General features: G+C 41.8%; 2 protein-coding genes across 2 annotated transcripts in view; both read right to left on the reverse strand.

Annotated features, from left to right (window-relative positions):
* LRRC70 (leucine rich repeat containing 70) overlaps positions 1-18,449 on the reverse strand; it is a 35,910-nt gene extending 17,461 nt beyond the window's left edge. Inside the window, exon 1 of the mRNA XM_059725147.1 lies at positions 18,364-18,449. The gene's annotated coding sequence lies outside the window, so the exon portion shown is untranslated. The remainder of the gene's footprint in view (positions 1-18,363) is intronic.
* The window catches only part of IPO11 (importin 11), a 290,306-nt gene that overhangs the window by 77,926 nt on the left and 185,982 nt on the right, over positions 1-26,398 (reverse strand). Inside the window, exon 28 of the mRNA XM_006263744.4 lies at positions 18,364-18,485. Coding sequence (XP_006263806.1) covers positions 18,364-18,485 — 122 coding nt within the window. The remainder of the gene's footprint in view (positions 1-18,363; positions 18,486-26,398) is intronic.

The raw sequence follows: 26,398 nt of genomic DNA on the forward strand, positions 1-26,398 counted from the left end.
AGTCGTTTCCAAGGAAGACACCATCAACGCTGCCTGCAGAAGATCCTTTTAATCCAGTGAGAAGACAGACGCATCAACATTAGCATCTTCTTGCAAGCAAAGACCATGAGCATCAAGGTGACAGTCATCCAATGTCAACTTTGCTGGGTTGGCTACATCATCTGAATGTCTGACTCCAGACTCCCAAAGCAAGTTTTATTCTCCCAGCTCATTAAGGCATACACTCAAGAGGAAGGCAGAGAAAGAACTTCAAGGATGTCCTCAAGGCCAACTTGAAAAAAATGCAACATTGACATCAACTCATGGACGACTATCAGCCAGAATCACCTCAAATGGAAGAAGAGTCTAATGCAAGGATTTCAGTACTTTGAAACCTCACAAAGACAACAGGAGATGGAAAAGTGGGAATGGCAAAAACAAAGCATGCTGTGGACCAAATCAAGAACCCAGTGCCATCCACCTTGCACAAAAACGTGCCCAAGCTGCAACAGAGTCAGTAAATCCTAGTATAGGCCTCATCAGCCATCTTTGGACCCACAGATAAAACAATCACAGAAGACCATTATTCTTCAACAGTGAGGGATTGCTGATCATGATGAGTCTACAGAACTATTAGTAAACAACATTAATACAATTTAGTCACAGAAATGTGTGACACTTTTCCAATTTATTTTCTATTATTGTAATGGAAACGTGGAACTGAACAATATTACATTTTCAAATTGATTATTTTATATTATTGTAGTGTATGGAATTTCTAAGGCAGTGACCAGGAACACACTGTATTAAGCATTTTACAAACAGAAATATGGAGACAGCTCCTGCATCAATAAGACTGCAAACTAGGATTCCTGACAGACTTTTAGTGAAAAGTATGAATGGATCTGACACAATCTCAACAACTGTGCCTCCTGTCATGCTACATGTGCATAGCAAGATATACAATTTTGGGATTGGGGATCAAAACCTAATCACACCCTATTTGCAAGTACAGGGGGAGCCAAGGATTCTCAGCTGTCCTTGACCAAATCACCCACCCTCTATACCGGCAAAGGTTCCCACCCACCCTCCACACCAGCAAAGCTGATTGTCAGCTGACTCTGGGGACCAAGCAGGCTAGTTTGAGCCTCTGGAGCCAGCTGCTGATCAGGTGGTTGGAGGCAGTATCAAGATCACAGTGGGACCCATTTGAGCCCTGGTATGATCCCCATTCTGCCCTTGATAAGCTGATCAGCAGCAGGCAGGGACACAGCAGGGCCCATTTATAGGCACACCTGGAAGTAGACACAAAATTATAACATGTTTTTTGTGTGTCATTAATTGCCCAAATGTGGCTGGATTATATTTTAAGATACTGTGATTAACTGGTTAATTGCACCTCAAATGTAACATGTCAGGGGCCTATGAAATAGACATATACATGCTTTAACCTCCCTGGATATTCCAACAGTAACTTCAGAAGAGTTGTCTTTAAACAAAGAAACATTCAAAACCAAGGTGAACTCCAAATTGTGGAACAAGATTATCATCTATAGACTGGATGTCATTAAGTATGATCTCAAAAGAGACTGCGGATTCCTGTCCCATTACCTGGATTAGGTATTAACTCAAGTGGCCCTCAAGGTGTTATCGCCTTGTTCGCTTCAACTGATCCAATCAACCTATTTTTTTCCCTCTCTTAGCAGTGGATCCTCTCCCCACATCCCCATCCCTTGCCCTTTAACATAAACCCTTTCTGTTAGTCCATTCATAGCATCAGACAAATAGGTCATTGCCTATGAGCCAGTTAATCTCTAAGGACATGGACAGACATAACAGTTGAACCATTCCAAAAATTTAACTGGGAACCATTTCTGTACAGTACAGTAAAATCTTTTTTATCCAGCATGCCCAAGGTAAAAGGGTTGCCAATTATGGAAAAACTCGTTATCTATCTGAATTAACCTGGCAGGGTTTTCAGATAACATGAAGTTGGGGGGGGGGGGGGGCAGCAGCTGCAAGTGGAGCAGCACTCAGTGCAGTGCAACAGCAGTGCAGAGCAGCGGCAGCACAGCCGCCATGTGCAAGCTTTCCCCTGCCTCCCACCACCGCGTCCGGCTGGCGGAGAATGTTTGGGGGGAGGGGTAGAGCCAACCTGAGCATGGTGCCCTGCCCCCACCCACGCTCAGATCTCACATGCCTCCGACTTGAAGAAGCTGCCAGCACCAGTAGCAGCAGCAGCATTGGTGGCGGAGGGTGGGTAGTGAGCAGCTGAACGTGAAGCTGGTGGCAGCGACGTGGAGTCACCACGACCACTCCATCCAGCTCTGCGGGGCTCCCCAAAGCATGGGGCCCAGGGAAGTCACCCTGATTGCTCCGTCCCCCAGGGATGGCCCAGGTGGTGTGGGGGTGTTGCAGGAGCTGCACGCAGAGCAGTGGCAATGCAGGGTGGTGCGTGGCAATGGCCGCCATGTTCAAGTTTTCCATCGCCCCCTCCTCACGTCTGGCCAATTGGCTGGAAATTCCGGTTAGTAAGGTATTCCAGTTATTTAAATACTGGATAGCTGAGATTTTACTGTACCTACTGAGACATTCTAGAAGCACCTTGTGCAGCCACATTGGTCCCCGCAGGTTCTTGCTATTTCCTGGTAAGGTTCCTTGGTGACTTTGGAACCTTACCAGGAAATAGCAAGAACCTGCGGGGACAAAATCAGGAATACAAAGATAAAGAATGAACTGCATCTGCTGGGATGATTTTACTCCTGATTTTCTTACTCTTAAATGTAAGATGGCCCATTTTTCCACTGCCTGTATGTTTTCCTTTTGCAGCTGAGACATTCTAGAAGCACCTTGTGCAGCCACATTGGTCTCTTGCCATTCTTCTTCTACTTCCATCATCTTGGGAGTTTCTTGCTGGGCTTTCAATACTCTACCCTTTAGAAGCTCCTAGCCTTCATAGACTGAAGCTTCCAGCTAATCTCATTATTCCCCATACTTCCCCGCATTTGTCTATATGCATTGTATTTTGCATTCTGACCTCCTTGCTTCCCTTTTGCACCACTTGTTGCTGTCCTGTGGTTCTCTGTCCCTTCTCTAGAGTTAAGCTGTTTCTTCCAGTTCTATCTCCTTTGGATTGTTTGCTCTGTTGCTGGAGGGTTTTATCATCATCCTTCATGGAACCTAGTTTAAAGCCCTCCTTACTAGGTTGTCCAGAAAATGCTCAAAGATACTCTTTCCATATCTTGTCAGACAGATCCCATCTCTCAATAACAGTCCTTCTCCCCAGGACATGAGCCTGTTGTCAAAGAATCCAAAGACCTCAACACTGACACCACCATCTCTAGCCTTTGCCTTTCACAGGGAAGATCAATTAGAACATTACTTGCACTCTAACACCCTTAATCCTCCTGCCAAGAGCCTTGTAAGTCATGTCTGATCTGCTCAGTGTAATTCCTGGAAGTATCGTTAGTGCCTAAATGGATAAGCAGAAAGGGGTAACAATCTGAAGGATGGCTGAGCTTAGGTAGTCTCTCTGTCACATCCTGAATTCGGGCTCCTGGCAGACAGCAGACCTCCTGGACAACAAATTGGTACCTCTGTCCCCGCCCCCCACAGAACAGAATCACCAATCATCACCCTCTTCTCTTCCTTCTTCAGTGGTTCTAGAACCCCTGTCCCTGAAGCCCTGTGCTTCCTGCTGTCTAGACTGCTCAGTACGCTGATTCATGCCTGCAGATGTCGTCTTCTCCTCTGCCTTTTCCTCAGCTTCATAGACATTAGGGCTGAAAGAGACCTCGGAAGATCTTCGAGTCCAGCCCCCTGCCCTAGGGGCAGGAAGTTAGCAGGGGTCAGAGTATCCCAATAAGAAAACATCCAAATGTCTCTTGAAAGCATTCAAAGTACGTGCTTGAACCAACTCTGGAGGCAGTCTATTACAAGCCTTGGGGGCTCGGACAGTAAGAAGTTCTTCCTTATGTCCAGCCTGAAACGGTCATAGAAGAGTTTGTGATCGTTCGATCTTGACATCCCTTGGGGCGCTCTGGTGAACAGACGTTCCCCCAGATCCTGATGAGCACCCCTGATAAACTTATAGGTGGCCACCAGATTGCCCCTGAGCCTGCGCTTTTCCAGGCTGAAGAGTCCCATGGCTCTCAGCCTCTCACCATAAGGTCTGTTTTCCTGACCTCTGATCATGTGCGTGGCTCTCCTCTGCACTCTCTCAAGCTTCTCCGCATCCTTTTTGAATTGTAAAACTGGACGCAGTACTTCACCAAGGCCGAGTACAATAGGAGAATGACATCCTGGGATTTGCTTGAGAAGCATCTATGGATGCAAGCCAGCATTTTGCTTGCTTTACTAGCCACAGCATCACATTGAAGGCTCCTGTTCATCTTGTGGTCAGTCATGACCTCCAAGTCTCTTTCGTCTGTAGTGCTAGCCAGTGTAGCACTGCTGAGCCTATAAGCATGCTGCACGTTTTTCTTCCCAAGGTAGAGAACCTTGCATTTCTCAGTGTTAAATATCATCAGGTTCTTGTCCGCCCATTTCCTGAGCATGTCAAGGTCAGCCTAGATCGCCCTCCTGTCCTCAGGTGTGGATGCTTTACCCCAAAGTTTGGTGTCATCAGCGAACTTGGCCAGTCTGCTTCTGACTCCAATGTCCACATCATTAATGAAGATGTTGAACAAAATGGGTCCAAGGACAGAGCCTTGGGGGACCCTACTGGGCACAGTGCAGCATGACGATTGATGTCTGTCAACCACCACCCTCTGGGTCCTACTGCCGAGTCAACTCCCCAGCCAGCAGATTGTGGAGTGGTCGAGGCTGCAGTTAGCCAGTTTTGACAAGAGGTGATTATGGGATACCAGATTGGTTGGTATCAGGAAGAACAGACAATCTAGACAGGGCATGGAATATCCATGCTTGGAAGTTTGAAAGGAGGTTAGACAAACACTTGTCTGGAATAGTTAAGAAAGGGACTTGGACTAGATGACTTTCCGAGACCCTTTCCAACCCCATTTTTCTACAGTTGTATTCTACAATTCTAAAACATGCTTAGGTAGGACAGGATTATACACACATAATTCTATTCCTTCTTACGAACTGAAGATGAAAGATCTAGAAATCTTACTTTCTGTCTTAGTTCCTAGCACTCTGGCTGTCAGAGAAACTCATTACTCCAGCTTTAGCCAGATTTTATTGATTTATCACCCCATGCATGCTGAACATGGGGACAGACTATTCAAACTTGACTATTGCCAAACTCTACTTGCCACTGATGTGCAGTTGGACAAAATGCTCTTGCCACAGTAATCATGTTCAGACAAGAAACAGGAAAAATAATTCACTCTCTTTATAAAGTACAAGCTGCTTCAATGACACCATAACAAGGAGTACAGATATGCAGGACTTGCGACTATACATGAAAACACAACAAAACAAAACAAAACAATGCTCCTCAGACTCTCATAAAAACACAAATGTCAATGTAATGTGTTAATTATGTTGTGAGCTACAAAACTTTAAAATTTGCCAATGATGGAGGAAGGAAACCTGCATCTTAGCTTGCTGAAAGATGTGGATACCCCAGTTCTACATAAACAGCAGGCTTGTGTGAAGCAGCTAGTGTTTGCTTCAGATTTGGCCGATTCAGGGGACAGTGATTCAACTCAGTAATTCAAATCACTGTCTCAAATTGATTTGGCCGAATTTGATTTGGAGATTCAGCTGCTGCCGAATCAGCCAAATCTCCAAAACGAACAGGCCCCATCCTCTGCCCACTCTCCCAGCCCCATCAATGGCTGCCCCATCCAGCCCCAGCTCCTGTCTCCTTAAAAAAAAAAAAAAGCCCCACACTCACTGGCTGTTGAAAGGTGGGGGCAATCTCTGCTGCCCCCCTCTGCCCCACGCTGTGTGGGGAGCTCTGCCACAAACCCGCATCCCCCGCCTGCTCTCCCAGCCCCTCTATGGCTGCCCTGCCCAGCCCCATCCTCCAGGCTCTGAGGGGGAAAAAAAAAACACCCCTGCTGCCCCCTACACTGTGCAGGGGGAGCTCTGCCAAAAGCCCCTAGAATCCCCAACAGCCGCTACAGCATCTGTTGAGTGCGGGGCTTTTTTTTTTCTTCTTTAAAAGGGCTGGGAGCTGGGAGCTGGGGCTGGGCAGGGCAGCTATCGACAGGGCAGAGAGAGTGGACGGGGGGTAAGGGCTCATGACAGAGCCCCCCATGCACCACAGGGCATTGAAGAGCATCAGGAATCACCCCCACCCCCCGAGCCTGGCAGAAGCCAGTGAGTGTGAGGCATTTTTTTTTAATAAAGAACTGGGAGCTGGGCTGGGAGAGAGGGTGAGTGTCAGGGGGCACTCAGGGGGGCTGGGGGAGCAGACAGGTGTTCCCCCATCATCCCCTCTTCCCTCGTCCAGCGCCCCCCCCCCATACTTACCGGCACAGAGTTCAGGTCCAGATCCCTGTGGCAGTGAGCAGGGACTGCCTGAATCTCGAAACCTCTACAAAAATCTTTTCCAAATCGATTTGGACATTTTTATTGGTCTTCCGATTTGATTTGGATTCAGAGATTCAGCCGCCAAATCAGGGCAAATCTCCTCCAAACCAAATCAGCACCCGAAGCTTTACACAGCCCTAATAAACAGGTAAAGCTTTGTACCTTCCTTCCTTTTTCCTGTCCTAGTGACAAGGTACTTAGCAAAACTTGCAGATTCGTTAGAATCTGACAGGCTGCACAATTTGTGACTTCAGGGCTATCAACTGAACACCCTAGCACCTGTGCAATCCCAGCCCCCCGTCTTTCTACCTAAATATACATATCTATATATCTATATACATATATACACACATACATATACACACATATCTATCTATATATAAATATATACATACATATATATTTGTCTGATTATACTTTATTTTTTTAAGTAGCAATAACTGAGGAAAGACTACAGGAATATATTTCTTAAAATATTTGAAGTAGATTGAATAGTGAAATTAAAAGCAAAGTTTCTTGGGTAGGAAAAAGCACAGAATTAGGAAAACAAAAAAAAAATACTGCAGTATAAATTAGTCAGATACAAAAAGGCTTAAATAATTTAAGTAGTGGGACTCAGATGGCAAATGCAGAGGGTTGGGCACTACTCAGTTTATGAGAAAAACAACTAAAACCAGGAAATTGAAGCTAACTGGAAAGGTGCTGAGGCACACTAACCAGGAAAGGGATTTGGTTATTTTTTCATATCAGCTTCTGAAGATACAGTACAATGTGCAGCTGTTCTTGGGAAGATAAACAGGATGCTGGATTAAAGGATGACATAAAAATAATGTAACATGTACTGTTATTTTTAAAACATAGAAATTACTTACAGTGCTGTATAGGTAACATCATTTAGAGTTAGAGCACAATTTTGCAGTTACACTAACAGGATCATAATGTTTAATTAAATTTAGACAAATGCACTGATCTAATTGTAGATTAATATGAACTCACAACACAGTGAGTTCTTGAACTCATTCTAGAATCTTTATCTGGAGTCAAAACTTTACATTATTTCTTCTTTCCAAGATGCGTTTTTTTGAGGTGCTGAAATAGAAAAAATTCAAAACATTTATAGATTTAAGGCCTTCTTAATTCAGCCCTTCTCTACCTCAACACTAAGTTTCTGAGCATCAGGGTTAGGGACAGATGTTCAAAAAACCTGAGCCTAATTTGATTCAATCTTTGCAGGTTAGTCTAATCTGGTTAGGCTAAACCAGTTTGTAACCGCAGAGACATCATCCTCTATGGACTGAGGAAGTGTCGGCATATGCCTGCAGTGGCTCAAGTTAGAAGCTGGGGGTGCTAGAACAGTCCTCCCTTCCTTTCCATAGTGCTGACCTGAGGGGGGCACGGCCAGGCCCCAGCAGGGTGCTCCGATTAGGGAGGGGTTCCCCCCCCCACTGTTGATAACAGAGCAGTGAGTTATACAGGAGGGAATTGCACAGAGAGTTGTTAGCATTTATCAACCAATCAAACAAAACAAAAGCCTCTCTCATTAGTTCAAGCTCTTCTTAAACAACTTTTCCCTAGGACGGAATGGAGGGACATTACCTAGTGATTAGCTCCAAAAAGCTGGAAGCGGACACCGCCCTGTCTGGCTTTGTCCTGTCGCCCACAGCACAGACATAGCCAGCATGTGGTCTGCTAGCTAATTCTGAGAGGTGTCTGTGTAAGGCAGAGGGGAGGGGGGAATCTCTGCTTGAGCAGAGTTGTGAGGGGGAGGGGAGAGGGAACAGGGGGAAGCCAGGCAAACAATGCTGCACCTGCAGTCTCTGCCAGAGCTCCAGTCAGGGAGCAGAAGGGAAAGGCAAGCCCTGTTGGGCTAGAGCAGAAAGCAGTGCCCAGGGCTGCAAAGGTTTATTTCAAACAGGTTTATTTCCAACCAGTTTCAGCCATTTTCAAACTGATTTATGCGCACTGAATATCTGTTCTATTATAGGTTTAAGCCAGCTTTTGACCACTTAAATTAGTTTAAGTATAATGTCGGTCCCCAACCCAGAAAACAGTTGCTGTTTGTTGATATTCATCATAAGTTTTTAAATCAAATGGTGAGGGATGCTGGTTTTTAACTGGATTATGTATGCTGTAGCTTTGATTGGGGACCTTTTGGATTACATAACATTTTTGCATCCCCAGCAGTCACAGAAAAGGAAAACAAGAAAGAATATAAATCTGGAAGAAAAGAGAGAAAGTTTAAAGAAAACAGATGTGCCTTTAAATCTGCAACTCTTAATGTTTTTCAGATTTAAGGAATCCAGCACTTACAACATATTCAACCCATATTAGGCAACTCAGAGGGAGAGAAATCGGGTAACAGGGATTTTAGGGAGTCATCTACCACTTTACCCATAAGAACATATTTTTGGGGGGGAGAAGGGAAGTCAAGTTATCTTTACCTTCCATACTGCTTTGCTCTCTTACTCAATTCCTCATTCCCCCCAAATTAATCTGGTATTCTTCATAATAACAAACACAAAAACTGATCAAATCTGTCCGCAATAAATCCACACTAGATGTTACTTATCACCTTGTGATTCTAGATGTTTATAAATGGATGAATTGAGTATTTGTTCTAGTGTCCTTTCAAGATGCAACTCCCTGAGCCCTCTCTTTTTTTTGTTTCATTTTATTATTTTTTAAAGACAGACACTGTATGCTGACATCTTTTGGGCCTTTTGGAACCTTCCCCATCCTCCATGAATGTTCTCAGATTGTTCCAGTCAGTTCTCTAAATGCTGTAGGAAAAATTTCATCAGGCTCAGCTGATTTGAAAACATCTAAATCATTAGTCATAGATTTCATAGATTTCATAGACATTAGGGCTGGAAGGGACCTCGGAAGATCATCGAGTCCAGCCCCCCGCCCAAAGGGCAGGACGTCAGCTGGGGTCATAGGATCCCAGCAAGATAAGCATCCAGTTTCATCTTGAAGGTGTTCAATGAAGGCGCTTGAACAACCTCCGGCGGCAGGCTGTTCCAGACCTTGGGGGCTCGGACAGTAAAGAAATTCTTCCTTATGTCCAGCCTGAAACGATCTTGTAGTAGTTTGTGACCATTCGTCCTCGTCATCCCTTGGGGCGCTCTGGTGAACAAACATTCCCCTAGATACTGGTGATCACCCCTGATAAACTTGTAGGTGGCCATCAGATCACCCCTGAGCCTGCGCTTTTCCAGGCTAAAGAGCCCCAGGGCTCTCAGCCTGTCATCGTAGGGTCTGCTTCCCTGACCCCTGATCATGCGCGTGGCTCTTCTCTGGACTCTCTCAAGCTTCTCCACATCCTTTTTGAATTGTGGAGCCCAAAACTGGACGCAGTACTCCAGCTGCGGCCTCACTAAGGCCGAGTACAGGGGGAGAATGACGTCCCGGGATTTGCTTGAGAAGCATCTATGGATGCAAGCCAGCGTTTTGGTAACTTTACTAGCCGCAGCATCGCATTGCAGGCTCATGTTCATCTTGTGGTCAATGATGACCCCCAAGTCTCTTTCTTCCATAGTGCTAACCAACATAGCACTGCCGAGCCTATAAGGATACTGCGGGTTTTTCTTCCCAAGGTGGAGAACCTTGCATTTATCATTTGCATTTATCATTGCATTTGAACACCATCAGATTCTCATCCGCCCACTTGCTGAGCCTGTCCAGGTCAGCCTGGATCACCCGCCTGTCTTTTGGCGTGGATGCTTTGCCCCAAAGTTTGGTGTCATCGGCGAACTTGGCCAGTCCGCTTCTGACTCCAGTGTCCACATCATTAATGAAGATGTTGAACAGTATGGGTCCAAGGACAGAGCCCTGGGGGACCCCACTGGTCACAGGACACCACGATGAGTGACTTCCATCAATTACTACCCTCTGGGTCCGACCCCGGAGCCAATTTTCCAGCCAGTGGATCGTGGGGGACCCAAGGCGACAATTGGCCAGTTTCTCCAAGAGACGATCATGGGACACCAGATCGAAGGCTTTTTTGAAGTCAAGATATATGACATCAATCTCATCTCCCTTGTCCAGGTGATAGGTCACCTGGTCGTAGAAGGAAATGAGATTGGTCAAGCAAGACCTACCCGCAACAAACCCGTGCTGGCTATCCCTTAAGATGTTGGCATCGGACAGTCCATTAAGGATGGCCTCCTTAATAAACTTTTCTAAGATCTTCCCCGGGACAGAAGTCAGGCTGATGGGCCTATAGTTAGCCGGATCCACTTTCCTCCCTTTCTTGAAGATAGGCACCACGTTGGCCTTCTTCCAGTCTTCGGGCACTACACCAGAGCGCCAAGAGTTTTCAAAGATCCGCGCTAGAGGCTGGGCTATGATGCTCGCCAGCTCCTTGAGTACCCTGGGGTGAAGATTGTCAGGGCTGGCTGACTTGAAGGTATCCAGCTTCTCAAGATGTTCCTTCACAAAGTCAGCATTAATGGAGGGCAGGGGATCACCCTCACCCGGACTTCCCGGCCCTGTAGCAGGCACGGGCGTCCCATGGAGCTGATGAAAGACCGACGCAAAGTACCTATTTAATAGTTTGGCTTTTTCCTGGGTGTCAGTTGTCAGTTGCCCCATCTGGTTCAGCAGGGGTCCAACGTTGCCCCTGCTTTTCCTCCGGCTCCCCACATATCTGAAAAAGGACTTTTTATTGTCCTTGATGCTCAAAGCTAGCTGGAGTTCAGTTGCAGCCTTGGCTTTCCTGGTCTGCTCCCTACAGGACCGGACCAGCGCAGAATAATCCTCCTTGGAGGTGACTCCCATCCTCCATCCTTTGTAGGCCTTTCTTTTTAGCCTCAGGAGGTCTGCTAGGTCCCTGGAGAGCCAGGGGGGCTGCTGTGCCCTCTTGCTGCCTTCTTCCTATTCTAGTCTAAGATCTTACTCTTTTATTGATGATGTTAATTAACTTAACAATATGATCACAATTCAACTATTTATTGAAGATTAAAACAAAAAAAATGTTACACGCTTCAGAAGCTTTCACATCATTCTGTCAGTAGTTTTCCCTCACCAAAACATGAGTCAATTCTTTCCTTGGCATCTGATGAAGTAAGCCTGCTGTATACAAAGGCATATGCTATACATTTGATTTAGTTATACTCTCTAAGGTGCAAATCTGCCTTTCCTTCTGCCTTCCTTCTACCAATGTACACGTGGCAAGTAAAATACATTCCTGTTACCCTTTATAACCCTTTGCTAGTTCTTTCATTATGGCCACTGACGTGAAAAAAACAAAAAAAGCACGCTTTACAGGAAGAGGAAGTGCCATTAGTTTGATCTGGTTCCCCAGTAACTGTATAGATCAGGCACTTCAGCGGGGCTTTTTGGCGCTTTTATCTAATAGCTGATTCAATCAGCTATTAGAAAAAAGCGCCAAAAAGCCCCGCTGAAGAGCCTGATCTATACAGACTTTGGGTGAGCTGGGTCAAACTAACGCAATGCCTCTCTTGGGCATGCATTGCACTTGGTGTGGGGGCACACAGAGTTGAAAGTAAAGTGCTGGTTTGTTTTTGTAAGCCTATGTGCATTAGCCTTTCTGATTCTGTCCCATACATATGTACTATTGCTTTACCCCCATCCTAGTTTTTCACTTTTTGTATAATTCCTTATCAGGTTTCCTGCCTTTGAAGAGCTCATGATTTAGCTACAGCTCTGACCCACTGTCTTTCCTTTGCATTAAGAGAGGTTGTACTGTTTATTTAAGAAACTTGCTTCCTTTGGAATATCACTACCAATTTGCTGAGCAACCTTTGCTGTTCTCTTCTTTTCTTCTTAACAATAACTAATTCTACCATTCATTGTCACTGAAATTGCCTTTTACCTTCTAAATCAGTACCTCCCTTTTAATCACAATTATATGTAGGAGATCCTTTCCACAGCCACTTTCTCTTCTTTCTGCATCAAAAAGCTGTTCCCAACATCTTGTGTGGGACGTCCTCAACACACAAGCTAGCAGAGAAGAATGAAGTGGTACACTGCCGAATTGGCATTAAAGATCTAATAGCTTCTGAGGCACATTACCATCCCGGATGCAGGCAGGAGGAACAACAGAAGCAACAAGCCTCTCTTTCCCATTTGCTTATGGAGATTCCACAAGAAGATATTCTTCTCTGTCCTAAAGCAAGAGATGGCATCAACTAACTAATGAAGTAGATGCTGGTTTTGCATGGAAGAATCTATACAGTCTGAAAGATATACTTGAAAGATACTGTGATTTAGTAGAAGATTAGCCAATTGCCCGTCAAGAATGATGGGGGGGGGGACAGGGGAAGAGGCCTGTGTCCAGCCCCTGCCCCCGCTCTGTGTTTTGGGTCTGGCTGTGTTCCCCTCTCCCCGCCTCCCTTCCCTGAGTCTGGGCCCATTCCCCCCCCCCATCACCACACTCTGGGTCCACCTATCCCACATCCACCTGCTTGTCCTCCCCACTCCTTTCCCTCCCTCCCAGCTGTTGGTAGGATCTGGCAGTGGCGGGACACTGACCGTGCCCCCCCTCCTCCCGCTCCCCTCCCTCCCTGCTGGCTTTTGTTGGGGCCCACTGCCTGCAGGGGAAAGGGGGGAGCAGGCCAACACAGCTTCTCTCCCTGTGTCCCACTGCCATGGCAGCACTCCGCTGCGCCGTCTCCTGTCCAAATGCTTTTGGAGTACTCTGATTGGTTGTTTCAGTCAGCCAATCAGAGTGTGAATAAAACATTAAAGACAGACACACAGACAGACAGACAGACACACAAAGGCTTTTATAACATTAGAATGGTGGTGGTGGTGATGAATGTCCTCTGACCACACTGAAGCAAGAACTTCAGCCTTACTACAAGACAATCATTTGATTCTAGCAGCAAAAAAATACAAATTGACCACTCCTTGTCTTCCAAATTGTGATGACTGATAAAGATGTACAAACAGTTGTAACTCTGCATATAAATAATGAGGAAGCCACTAGTCTGCGGTTCAGAGAACAGTTTTCAGACACACGAAACTTGTACTATGCTGCTCTCAAGATCAAAGCAGATTTTAAAGTTATAGCCAGCATGAAGGGATACAGTAACTTAAATGAAGAGCAAGCCCAAAAGCATATTCTTGACAGCCTTTCCACATTGATCTGTTTGATTTTAGAAGACAACAACAATGACTTAGATGTTGAAAGTTGTGTATAAGATAAGAATCTAGACAGAGATGTACTGAATATATTTCAGGATTTGGTTTACCTGCAATCAAGGGGCAAAAAGCTAACACCAAAATATATTGGGTTAGGCTGGTTGATGCATCACAAAACTAGATTTAAGAAACTGGTATAAAGTCTCCATGCTGCTGAATGCAGCATACCCTATGACACAGTTGCATCAAGACCAGCATTACTGAGAAAAACGTAAAGGAATTTTGGGAAAATGGAGATGTTATCCTAAGGAATTTCATTCCCAGTCATTTTGTTCAGTTTTCATCAGACAACACTAACATCTTAGAAGAGACACTGGATGGAAAACTAGTATTTCATGCAACGCAAACTGTAGCATTTCAAAGAGAATCATCAAAACTAGTTGAGTCTGCACTGATATAAGGAAGGAAAAGAACCTTGAAAAATGTATCACCTGAATTTAACGAAATCATTCCAGCAATGATGACCTATAACAAGACATTGAAGTCACCCGTCCATAGTACAGGTAGTAACATAAATGAAAAGCTCAACAATACAGCTTTTCAAAAAATATCAGCAGAGCTACCACAGATACTGAATAGAATATCAGCAGACAACAAGGAAAATGTTGCTGTTCTAGGGTGGACAGCATTTAACCAGTTTCTTTCTGATGATACTTCACCACTATAAATTGTTGGATTTTGTCGCATACTGACTGCACCAGCATCTGAAGGCAACACCATTTGGGCTGTCATCTCATCATGTGATGTAAAACAATTGCAGGACACCTGGGACAGCAGCATACAGTCCTAATGTTTGATCAGGCATTGTATTGCAAAGCAAATGAACTTGTGGGCTCATCCAGAAGAGACTGAAAGAGGAATCATTTGACTGGGAGGCTTCCATATCATCACGGTTTACCTAGTTACAACTGTAATTACGTAATTACTTAATTACAATTAGAGATCAGTGCTTGGGCCCGTGCTTTTTAATATCTTTATTAATGACTTGGACGAGGGAGTGAAAAGTGGAATTAAGTTTGTGGACGATACCAAACTGTGGGGACAAGCGGACACATCAGAGGACAGGTCAAGGATCCAGGATGACCTTGACAGGCTGGTCCTATGAGCGAAACAAAACCAAATGAGGTTCAACAGGGACAAATGCTGGGTCCTTCATCTGGGTAGGAAGGACCCTCACCATACCTATATGATGGGTGGTGGTCCACTGGCTGCCACTGCATCCAAAAAGGACCTAAGGGAGACAATCAACCAGAAGATGAATATGAGCCACCAGTGTGACAAAGTCGCCAACACAGCAAATAGAACTCTGGTGTGCATCAGCAGATGTGTCGCCAACAGATCCAGAGAGGTGCTCCTCCCCCTCTATTTGGCATTGGTGAGGCCACAGCTGGAGTTCTGCATCCAGTTCTGGGCACCACACTTCAAGAAGGATATGGACAAGATCAAAAGGGTACAGAGAAGGGCCACCTGCATGATTAAAGGCCTGGGGGGCAAGCCCTATGACAAGAGATTTCAGGATCTGGAACTGTTCAGCCTGAGCAAAAGAAGGCTAAGAGGCAACTTGATAGCCACCTACAGATATGTCAAGGGAGAACACCAGGACCTTGGTGAACAACTTTTTAGAAAAGTCCCCCTCTGCAAAGACGCGGACCAAAGGACATAAGCTAGTCGAGGAAAAGTTTTGACTGGACACAAGGAAAAACTTATTTTCTGTATGGGTGGCTAGAATCTGGAACACAATTCTAGGAGAGATGGTGCAGTTGCCATCTCTGGCTGTCTTTAAGAGACACTGGACCTCCTCTTAAAGAGGAGGTATTCAATGTATTTAAGGTACTCAATATCAAATACCTTGCTGAGCTCATTTGAGCCCAATTACCTCCTGCCTATGGTGGGAGACTGGACCTGACAATCTTATAGGTCCCTTCTGGTCCTTCTTTCTATAATTCTATGGTCAGCATTTCACCACTTCAGGACTTGAAGACTGTTGCACTAAAAGCAGATAGTTTTCAGAAAACACTGCCACCAATATAATGAAAAGAAAATTGTATAACTATGCTATCAGAGCACACAAGATAACACCTGAAGCAATATGGTATATTTTGATAAACACATTCATTGTGTGGTTGTCCAGTTCAAGCAAAGGATTAGATTATGATGTTGTGGACCAACTTTCCAGTAGCACAGCTGTTGCATTCAGAAACAATGACTGCAAAGTGGGAAGGAATGCAGTGAAAGAACTATTAGTGCATCTGCCAACAACTGCCACTCCAAAAATTTGTGGAAGAACACGCTCATCAAGGTTCATTCAAGTACTGAATGAACTATTTGGAAGTAGTCAATACTCTCCTGTGCTTCATCAGGGCTGAATGTGAAGGAAACTGGAATAAGCAGTTACGTGTCTTTGAAGAAATGCTTCTGCTAGTAGCTGTGCATGATCATACCAATTACACAAGATGGGGTCCAGTATATCTTGAATGAAGGATTTAACGAATTTTGCTCCTACAGTATTATGCTGAGTTTGTGGAAAGAGGATTTGGGGTCAAGACAACTAATCTCCCATTTATCAGCATTTCAACTGACCAGGCAATAGAACACATTATCAAGGTTTGCAAAATTGCCAGTAGCATAGTAAACATAACACGCAATGAATCAGCTAGAAAACAATGGGAACTGAACTACAATGAAAGAGGTTACCTAATCAAGATGGTAAATTAAATGTTTGCGATCAATACAACAACATCTTTTAATGAAAATGAAAGACAAAAGACATAACTGAAATGAGATTACAATGATGCCAAGTTGCTACAAGAGCAGTTTGAAAGGTTCTGCTTGTTTAAGTTTTCCAATGATAAGCTGTTATGTATTTCTATGGGAGATGCTGTGCCAGAAGATACTGCATAAGACAATGCCCATAGCAAAGGAAGAGAAGTCATGAACACCATTATCCAGAAAAAACATAATGCAGATGCTACCAAGAGCTTCTATGTAAACATACCCAAATAAAAATTGAAAGCCTTCAAGGATATAAAGTCAGTCATGGGACAGTGCAGCAAAATGAAACAAACACAGAATACGATGGAAATCCAGCAAAAGCTACTAGCAGCACTCTCAATGTGCACTCTCTCCTACAGCACAAACTGTCTGGATAGCCTCCATCACTTCTTAAACCTCACAAATCACTCAACATGGCCAACAAAAAGCCTCGTCACGAATCTTGATTGGAGATAAAGCACTAACTGTTCTGCCAAGTGCCATTTCCAAGAAATTAGCTATTATTATCGACAACATGGCTCTTGTACACAGAATAGGAAAGCCGAAAACTGTATGAACATTTGGAGATTTGGCTGATTTCTTTGTGCAATAAGTAGAGGTGCACCAATACATTGGTCCAATAGTGGATAGGTACTGATATAAAGAAAACTGGCTGTATCAGATATCAGCCGATAGGGCAGATAATTTGGCCCCGGCTGCAGCCTGCCCCAACACGCAAGAAGATTTGGTTCTTCTAACAAAAGCCTGGAATAATAATGAAGGTACTGTGTTTCAAAATGTTTCTTGTGCACATATTGGTAAGGTCATTCTAAAGCAATCAGCTTAAGTTTTGTCCCTTCATCCTTGTTTTTCAATGAACCTTTGAAGGAAGAAAAGGATAACACCAAGGATTCCATCCACAATAAAAGATCCTGGCACTTGAAATCTTGGATGACAGCTCTTTAGGTAGGTTTTGAATCTGCTAAGTAGTAAGTCCCTCCTAGGGATCCCCATTTAGGGAAGATTTCCTGAAAAAAAAAAAAGATTCTTTTTCCCAAGACAACAGGCTGGTTCAGTTTCTTGGATAGAGAACAGAACCAGGTATACTGGAGATAAGCTAGGCCCATCCTAAAAGGAATTCCTCCTCAGCTAAACTGCTTTTTCAACTACCCCTTTTTTTGAGATGGGATTTGCCTACATTATAATCTATAACTTCATGGATACAGAAGTGGCTGTAAAATTTGGCAGCCTTTTCTCATATAGACATATATACTAAGAATTCCAGTAACAGCAATTTAAATGCCAACAATTACATAGCTTAATATTTTAGCAAAAACATCCAGTTTATGATAATTTTTTGATACAGTGGGCATAGTGTTCCAACTGGTTGATGCCAAAGACTCCAGAGGCAGAAATTCTTTCAAACTGTTTCATATTTTCTGCTTCCTAAATCATTTTTATCTTACAAAAAGACACCAGGTATACAGGAACAGGGCAACTGGGGTAACAAAACAGACACACACAATGTATACTCTGACATGAAATAAAATTGAACAAATATAGTTCATTGCAGAAAATGTTATAAACCTAGCAGGTTAACTAATCCAACTAATTAAGCATGGGAAGCAGAGCAGCAACTCTAGCTTTGACAGGGCAAGGCGGGACAGGAATCAGAACCCAATGATTAACTTGCTTTAACCAGAGTCAGAACCATATACTTACTCTATTCAATATGCTCTGTCCTACAAACAAGCAGAAAAATCCTTATGCTATGCAGCACTATAGAAAATTAAGCATTATTTCAGATTATGTCATACTGTTTTTCCATTTCCTTGGTCACAAACAAAAGACACCAAAAAAATCTATGAATGTTGTAACATTAAACTTCTTTCACAAAAATGTAAAGGTTAAAAATCTTTAAAATCCTTTTTTTACATTAGTGATAAACAACTGAAGTGAGCTCACCTGTTCTCTGATGGCAGAAGTGAAAGCAATGCCAAAGCAGAAAGTTTTCTTCTTTCTGGCTGAGTAATATTATCTATACGGTCAACCCACATTTCAATCATGTTACCAAGAAGTTGGTCCACCTGCAGAAAAGAAACCAATATATTCCATTAAAAACAAATTTGTTGTACTCCTAATACACATAAGTATTTTGATGTACATGACTATGTGCAAAACATATTTCACTTCATTTGAATAGGGTATTCTGGATATACTAGAAAGCCAATTATTTATATCTGAATACCCACTTACTCTACAGCACGCAAAATGCAATACACACCAAAAAGTCCCTTGATAATTATTAAAGTTCCTCTTTCCAATATGTTATACATATGCTTATGTCAAAGAATGTGCAACTACATAAACAAACAACATTACTAATGCACCAAGTTTTTTCATTAGCCACCAGTAATATTTAGTTATTATATAGAGTTTTTCCATCAGTATCATCACCTCTGTTTTACAGAGTAGTTAATTCATTTTAAACAAGTTATCAGCAGAGTTGGGAATAGAGCCAGTCTCAAGTCCCAGGGCACAACTCTATCCATCAGGCTACATTTGCTTTCAAGGCAATTCTTCAAAGCAAGAGGAGCTCAGTGTAGTTCAGTGGAACAGAGATGCAAGTGCACAAGTTTATTACTCTTTAAAGAATTTAATCCTTTAGACAGAAAGTGCAATATGCCCTGTGATATTATTGTGACTGAACTGGCAGCTAGAAATTTGAGAGAAATGCACAACATAGAAATATGTTAGATATAAATGTTACAGCAACAGATTATTTGAAACTGATTTAACTTGTCCATTCTCTATAGTGTATAAATTGTTTTTAAACCTTGAATTTACAACAAATTTAGTTATGAATAAGAACACATTTTGACATGTTTAAAAATAGCTAAGTTTTCAATATAATTTGGTATATTATACATTTATTTGGTAAGAACAAAGATGTTAAAAATACCTACAGAATTCAGGACTGGTTCTCTAAAATAAGATGATAACTATAAATAACAGGAAAAACTGCCTTCCATCTAGTAAGTGTATTGAACTGTCTCATCTCTCAGTTCTAATTCTCAAAGGGAATTTACAAAACACCTTTTGTAGATGAGCCTACAAACTTCACTTCATAAATCTACTGGATATAAAAAATCATGGACTAAATATAGACATTGGATTTATGGCACATTATAACCTGCCTGCCATCTTATAACCCCAAGTAACCTGTCTGCATTTTACCAGCTACATTCTATCACCACTTCAAATTCCCCTTTCCCTCACCAACGCCCGTCTCACACCTATTGTCTCATAGGGCCTTTGATCCTCACTGCTAGGCATCTGCATTTTCACAGACCTTCATTTTGCATACTGGCTTCCATTCCACCCAAGAGAGCACACAAAGCAATAACAAACTCTGTGTCTGAAGACAAAGAACAATTTTTCCAACTATTTAGTTGGTCTAATAAAAGATATTACATTTAACCAAAGAACCGTGTCTGCTATTGGACTGTACCAAGAGTTTTGGAAATAATCCTAACCAATATATTTTATAAAATATCATCTTTCTGTTTGAAAAGTATCTACTAATATTTAACTGAAAATAGCTGTTATCTTAACCTCTTTTGGGATTAACTCATGGTAATAAAGTTAAGCATGTGCATAAGCATTTTCAGAATCAGGGCCTGACTACATCTTTGCCACAAGTGTCTTTCTAGCAGCTAGCTCAGTAATTGGATACGTGGGGGCAAATTTACAAATTAATGTTATTCTGAAATCTGAAATGAGTAAAATGTCTAGGAAAATCAAAAAATACGAACTGAATAGAGAATCATCAGACATGTTACATAGCTATGGATTCTTCACCTATTTATCATATATAAAACAATTGAAACCATTTTTTCAAAAAGGTAATGCTATATGCTTATCATGGGGTTCCTATTCTGTATCAGACAGAATCAAACCATAATGTATTCAAGGGTATTTCCAGCTGAATGAAACTGATTTCTCTGGATAGCAAGCCTGAAAAGTGAGAAACAAGCCAACAAATAATCTATTATTCAGTAGCCATGTATGCTAGAATCAACACTTGCTCTGAAGAATAATGATTCTTTGTTACTTAAATCACCAAAATTCAGCTGAAAGACAAAAAGAATAAATCAGAAGAGCCTTTTTATATTACAGAAAGGTACAAGATATAAGCAGCATGATGCTGACCTTATTTCCTAATTCGTGAGAACTTAATTATTTTCTGTAAACAAACTGAACTCTAAATTACATTTTTAACTTCAGATAATCCACAGTCTGCAAGGACAGTGTGAACTATTAGAGCATCTGAGTTGATTTACCGTATAACAATTACATGGATAACAGAATAAAAACTCAATGCCAATGAACTATCCAGGTGTTTATGACATTTCTTCAGTCCTAGTATCCACTTTTGTGGGTCCTTTCTGAATCTCCTTCAGTTTTTTAACATCCTTTTTAAAATGTGCAGAGTGGAACCTACATGTAGGAAGTATTGTATTATTATTCTCTATGATTCCTCATACAGGAATAAACTTGTCTCTTTACCCAACTCACAATTCCTTTGCTTAGATGTGCATGCAAGAATCAAGATGTCATTAGAATTGGATTTTGCTCTAATTACAAAATAACTCTTTTCAAATAATTAATATTTTTGGATGCTAATACATTAAAATCCTGAAGTAGGAGGAAACATCAAGAGTGATAACATTACAATTTCATATACAGATGCAAGATTTACTGCTCCTAACATATCCCAGGTGGATGCCCATCCAATCTCCACAAAATCTCTAATAAATAAGATTCCACAACTTTTCTATAGCAGCTTATTTTATTGCCATATGATACTTAAGTTAGAAGATCTGTCTTAAAAGCAGATTTAGATTATATTTTAGGAGCATGTTTCTTCACCCTCAGGTGCTTACAGATGTGGGGAAAATAGGCAAAATAGCACTTTACTTTCAGCTCAGCATGTCCTTACATGAAATGCAGCTCATGTCTAGAAAAGGAATCATGTCAGTTTGACCCAGCTCCCCAATGTCTGTATAGTTCACATGCTTCAATGGGGCTTTTTGCCACTTTTATCTGATAGCTGACTCAATCAGCTGTTAGATAAAATCACCAAAAAGCCCTGCTGAAGCACATGAGCTATACAGATCCTGGGTGAGCCAGGTCAAACTGATGTGATTCCACTTCTGGTAAAGCACCATTCTGTTTTTTTCCCCATGTCTGTCAGCACCCCTTCTTTCCTCATATGGCTTGCATTTCAACCACTTTATCATCTTCACTGTCTTGTGGATTCTCTCCATTTTTCTAAATCTTTTTTTAAATGCAATGACCAGAACTGGGGAGAGTGCTCCACTAGGTAAATGTATTAAATTTTCACGTTTTGCAGTCACTTCATTGTATTAACTACAACAGCAACAACAAATCAGGAATAAGTTCTTAAAAGTGAGCAAAGAGGGTGCATTTTAAATTGTAAAATAAATAATTATGCTAAATTAAATTTCTGAACAACATCTGTAGAGGGGTAGAAAGTCAATCCATAGTTTTAATTCCATAGAATAGTGAGTTTACCAGCGGCAACACCTAGGGGGTACACATACACCCCCTGACAGCCAAGCTGGGAAGTGGGGGTGCCAGGAGAAGTGCCACTGGCACTTGCGGGTCAGCATGATCAGGTGATCCACCCCCCCTCCCCCAGTTGGTGATTGGTTGCTGACTGGCTGCTGGTGGGGGGGGGGGGGGGCAAGTGCCCCCCCAACTCAGGAGGCACCAGTCACCCATGGTTTTTACCTTTCAAATTAATGACTTGTATCTATTAAGCCAGGTCTCTTCAGGTGTTGTGGGCTATGTGATTGAACAGAGAAAGTGTGTGCATTTATCATCAAGAATAAGATGAATTGTTGATAGTATAAGAGCAGAGTCTGACTAGCACTGAGAGTGAAGTAAAAATATTTAAACTTTAAACTCCATTGATTTGAACAGGATTGTTGGTTGTAGACAAGTTGGTCTAAGGACAGCCTCCCAATGCCTGAAGAAGGGTGTTAGTGCCCGAAAGCTTGCAAAGAACTTTTTCCCCCCAACTATTTAGTTGGTCTAATTAAATGATATCACATCTACCCAAAGAACCTTGCCTGCCTACTGATTTGAACAAATACAGGATTAGATCCTTAGAGAAGCTGGAAAGAGCCGACAGCCCCTTAAAAGAATCATGGCCAAGAAGACTGGAGGTAAATGGAAAACATGTGGAATTATTATTCAGCATCTGTGGGCTGAGACAGAAGAAGAAAATATAATGCCCACATCTATCACAGTTTTTAGGATAAAAGCACAGATCAGAAATAGCTAAGGATAGCCAAGTAGAATTCAGAGAAAATTATTATCCATATTTAAAATGATTACAATAATTTCAACAGATCTCAAAAGGGTTTGGCATCCCATAAGATGAGGTGTTGCATAAGTATTTAAAGTGATGTGGACTTTGCCTATAGAAACTTAAAACCCATGAGTAACATATAAAGTCTGGAGGAGAGGAACATGGTCAAATGCACAAAATCATTACAAACACAGAAAGATTACCAATTTTCCCCCATCAAGTAACACACATGCCCATAAATCAATACAATATTAAGTAGCTCTCATACTCCATGTTTAAGAGATAGCATGGGAGATGACTTCTTTTAAGCAGACAGTGAAACTGCAGATACAGCTTCCATATTTGAAGGCAGAGAACTATATGCTAGGGTACAGAGTGAGATTGAGTGAAAATAAACAGTCTGTTAGCAATTTAAAGATACTTTTGACTTAAAGGACTTGCCATTTTATGCCTTGCCATTTTATGCCTGAACATACATTATAATTCCCTAAAGAAAATAAGGTTCTTAATTCAGCTTCTATTAGAACAATTAAAAAAAAAATCACACATGGGTAGGTGCTAGTTGAAATCCCATAATTAGGTTGGCCATCTGCAATTTAAAAAACTTATTTTCTCACACTAGTCAATGATGTGAAACACAATTCTAAAAATAAATTATGCAAACTGAGGATAAATCTGCAGTAGTATAACCACTGTTATTGTTTATTCTTGAAATAAATGAAGTTTACTTGCTTAGCTTTGTTACAGATCATTTTCATTTTGAATGAGATTACTGATAGTAAAAACTACACTATAATTTGTTAAGTAAAAGAATACTAAACTAAAAGACTAGGCCCATGAAACCTCAAATCCTAAAGCAAGAGAGATTTTAAAAATAAATCTACCAAGTCACAGGTGATTATGCATGACTGGTAAATGGTAAAAAGTACCTCTTTTTTAAAAAAGAAAGAAAAAGTAATCTAGGCACCTACAGGCTCATCAGTGTGATCTGATGAGTAAGCAAAGGTTTATTCCAAGTGTTAAACAAAATAATAATTAAAGACAGAGGCAGGTGGAAGATGGGATAAAATGCTATAAACGTTAATATACTTTAAATTACACCAAGCAAACTTGAAATTCTTCTCTCTCAAAGAAAATAGATTAGATCTAATTTCTAAATCCAAATACATTAGATCTACTGTATTTCAATAAAGCATTTAACACAAAACCCCACAAGAAATTTGTTGTTAAATTGGATACAATGGCAATTAGAAAAAAAAAGTAAAATGGGTAAGGAACTAGTAAAGGAAGAGACAAGACTGGGTCATGTGAAAGGAGGCTGAAACCAGCTTGGAGGGAGGTTAATAAGTAGGGACTTAATAAATTCGTGGCGGGTGCCCCCTGATTTCACACTCCCAGTGCAGTGGCGGCTGCTATTTTTGAGAAGAGTGCGATGGGCCCCCCGCCAGGCCTCTAGCTGGCCGAGGGACCCAGGAATCCTGCCCCTCATCAGAGATTGACCAGGGTTTGTTAACGTGGCAATTAATGGCTTCCACAGGCTTCCAATGGCTTCCACAGGATCAGGGGATTAAGCCCACAAAAGCCATTAATTGCCGCAATATTAAGCAGTCATGGAAGCCATTAACTACATCCTAGATGTTATGCTAAGGTGGCAATCCCTTCATCAAGCCCAGGGAAGCTATTAATAGATGCGTTATTATTAAGCAGTCTAGGATGCAGCAAACGGCTTCTGCAAGCTAGATCCAGCCTGCAAAAACCATTAATCACGTCCTAGATGGCTGCTAACGTGACAATTAATGGCTTCCACAGGCTTGATCAGGGGATTGCCATGTTAGCAAGCAGTCTAGGAAGTGGTTAATGGCTTCCACAGGCTTGACCACATGCCTAGGAGGGGAGGCAGCTCCTCGTCCCAGCAAGTGGGCAGGCAGGCAGTGCCAAGCTGGGCATTTGCAATGCAATGCAATGCAAAAAAAAAAAAGGATCATCAGAATATCATACAGAAAGAAGTGGAAGACCTAGAGGAAAGAAGTTAGATTACATTTAATAGTACAGTGAACAAGGTTATGCACTTAGGGACTAATGAGACTTTTTGCCATAAAATCTGGGAGCTCATCAATTAAAAACGACAGAAAGACAAAGATCTGAATGTCTTAAATTTAATCCAGCATGACTATTATTGTGACACTGTCATGAAGAAAGGCACACATAATACTAACACCATGTTCTTTGGTGGTTTCTATACACTTCTGATAACATGTATTCAAGAAAAAAAATAATTCAAAACACAACAACAGGTCTAATAATCAATAAAAATATATTAAGAGGTTGTCTCACTTAGCCTAGCAAAATGAAAGCTGAAAGAAGATATGACTATACTCTACAAACACATTTAGAGGAAATGCCATGGAAAGAAAAAAGCTTTTAAGTTAAATATATATATAGATGGGTGTAAGTAGTTCGAAATAATGAGACAGTGCTTCTTGTGCTGTCCTAATCTTTACAAAGGCATGGAGCCTTGTCAGATACAAAATACACCAAAAGGGTTCAGAAGACAGCTTGGTGACCTGCTGGAATCTCATGAACCACATTTAGTGTGGCTTTGAACCCTGTAAATCTGAGAAAAGGAAAATAATGGCAAAAGGAAATATGGGCAAAAGGAACAGAAAACAGGTGCAAAAAAATGAGCAATGCTGCCAAATTTGTTGGACAACAGCTCACCTGCTAAGTCAGTCTCACCAAAAATAAGGCAACAAACGGATGCAAAATTTTTACGAAGGGCATGGACAGACAACATAATCACACTGACTGAAAAAAGAGGCTGAGGGATTTACAGACTTAGTTGAATGCACTTAAACTCTTCTATCTGTCCACTGGCTTTCTAATAATTGTAAACAAAGCTACAATAATTTACCATCTGCTTTCAGGGATAAATTTATTACAGTTTGGCTTACATTTACTGCAGGTTAGGAGCAGACAGACAAAACAGTTACAAAAAAAATCAGCTGAAAGAAGTCTATTTGTCCATCTGTCCATGCCTTATCTTCAAATGTAATGATTTCTTTTGAGAAATCTAGTAGCACTGTTAGCCATTTAAAAGTGGCTCTATTTTTACCAGTTTCAATATTGGTACATATTCCTTGGCTGCCAGATATATAACTACACTCTTTGGATAGTGGGACTGGTGCTTAAAGAATTTAAAGAAAATATAAAGTTGTTTCAAATCTATCTGTAGCTCTTACCGAAAACAGAAGAGAAGAAAAAGGTAACTGAAATTACACATCAATACACATGAACATTAGGCCTGTGCAAATAGAGAACTATTCAATTCAGATTCGGATTCAGCCAATTTGGATGCCAGTGATTTGATTTGGAGATCTGGATCACTTTTCCGATACAATTCAGCCAAATCAGCTTCGGAAGGTTCGGCGCTGATTCGGAGAGATGGCCATAGAGTATAATGGGGAATCAATGAAATATCTATAAACTTTGTCGTTTTTTGGCTGATTCAGATGAAACTTGCAGGGATGGTAGCCCCTGCTGAAGCCTGCCAAGTTGCAAAGAGACAGGCGCAGGGGTTTTTGGGAAACGGCACCTCAAGCT

Source organism: Alligator mississippiensis, chromosome 3, assembly GCF_030867095.1.
Source record: "Alligator mississippiensis isolate rAllMis1 chromosome 3, rAllMis1, whole genome shotgun sequence".
NCBI classification, from domain to species: domain Eukaryota; kingdom Metazoa; phylum Chordata; order Crocodylia; family Alligatoridae; genus Alligator; species Alligator mississippiensis.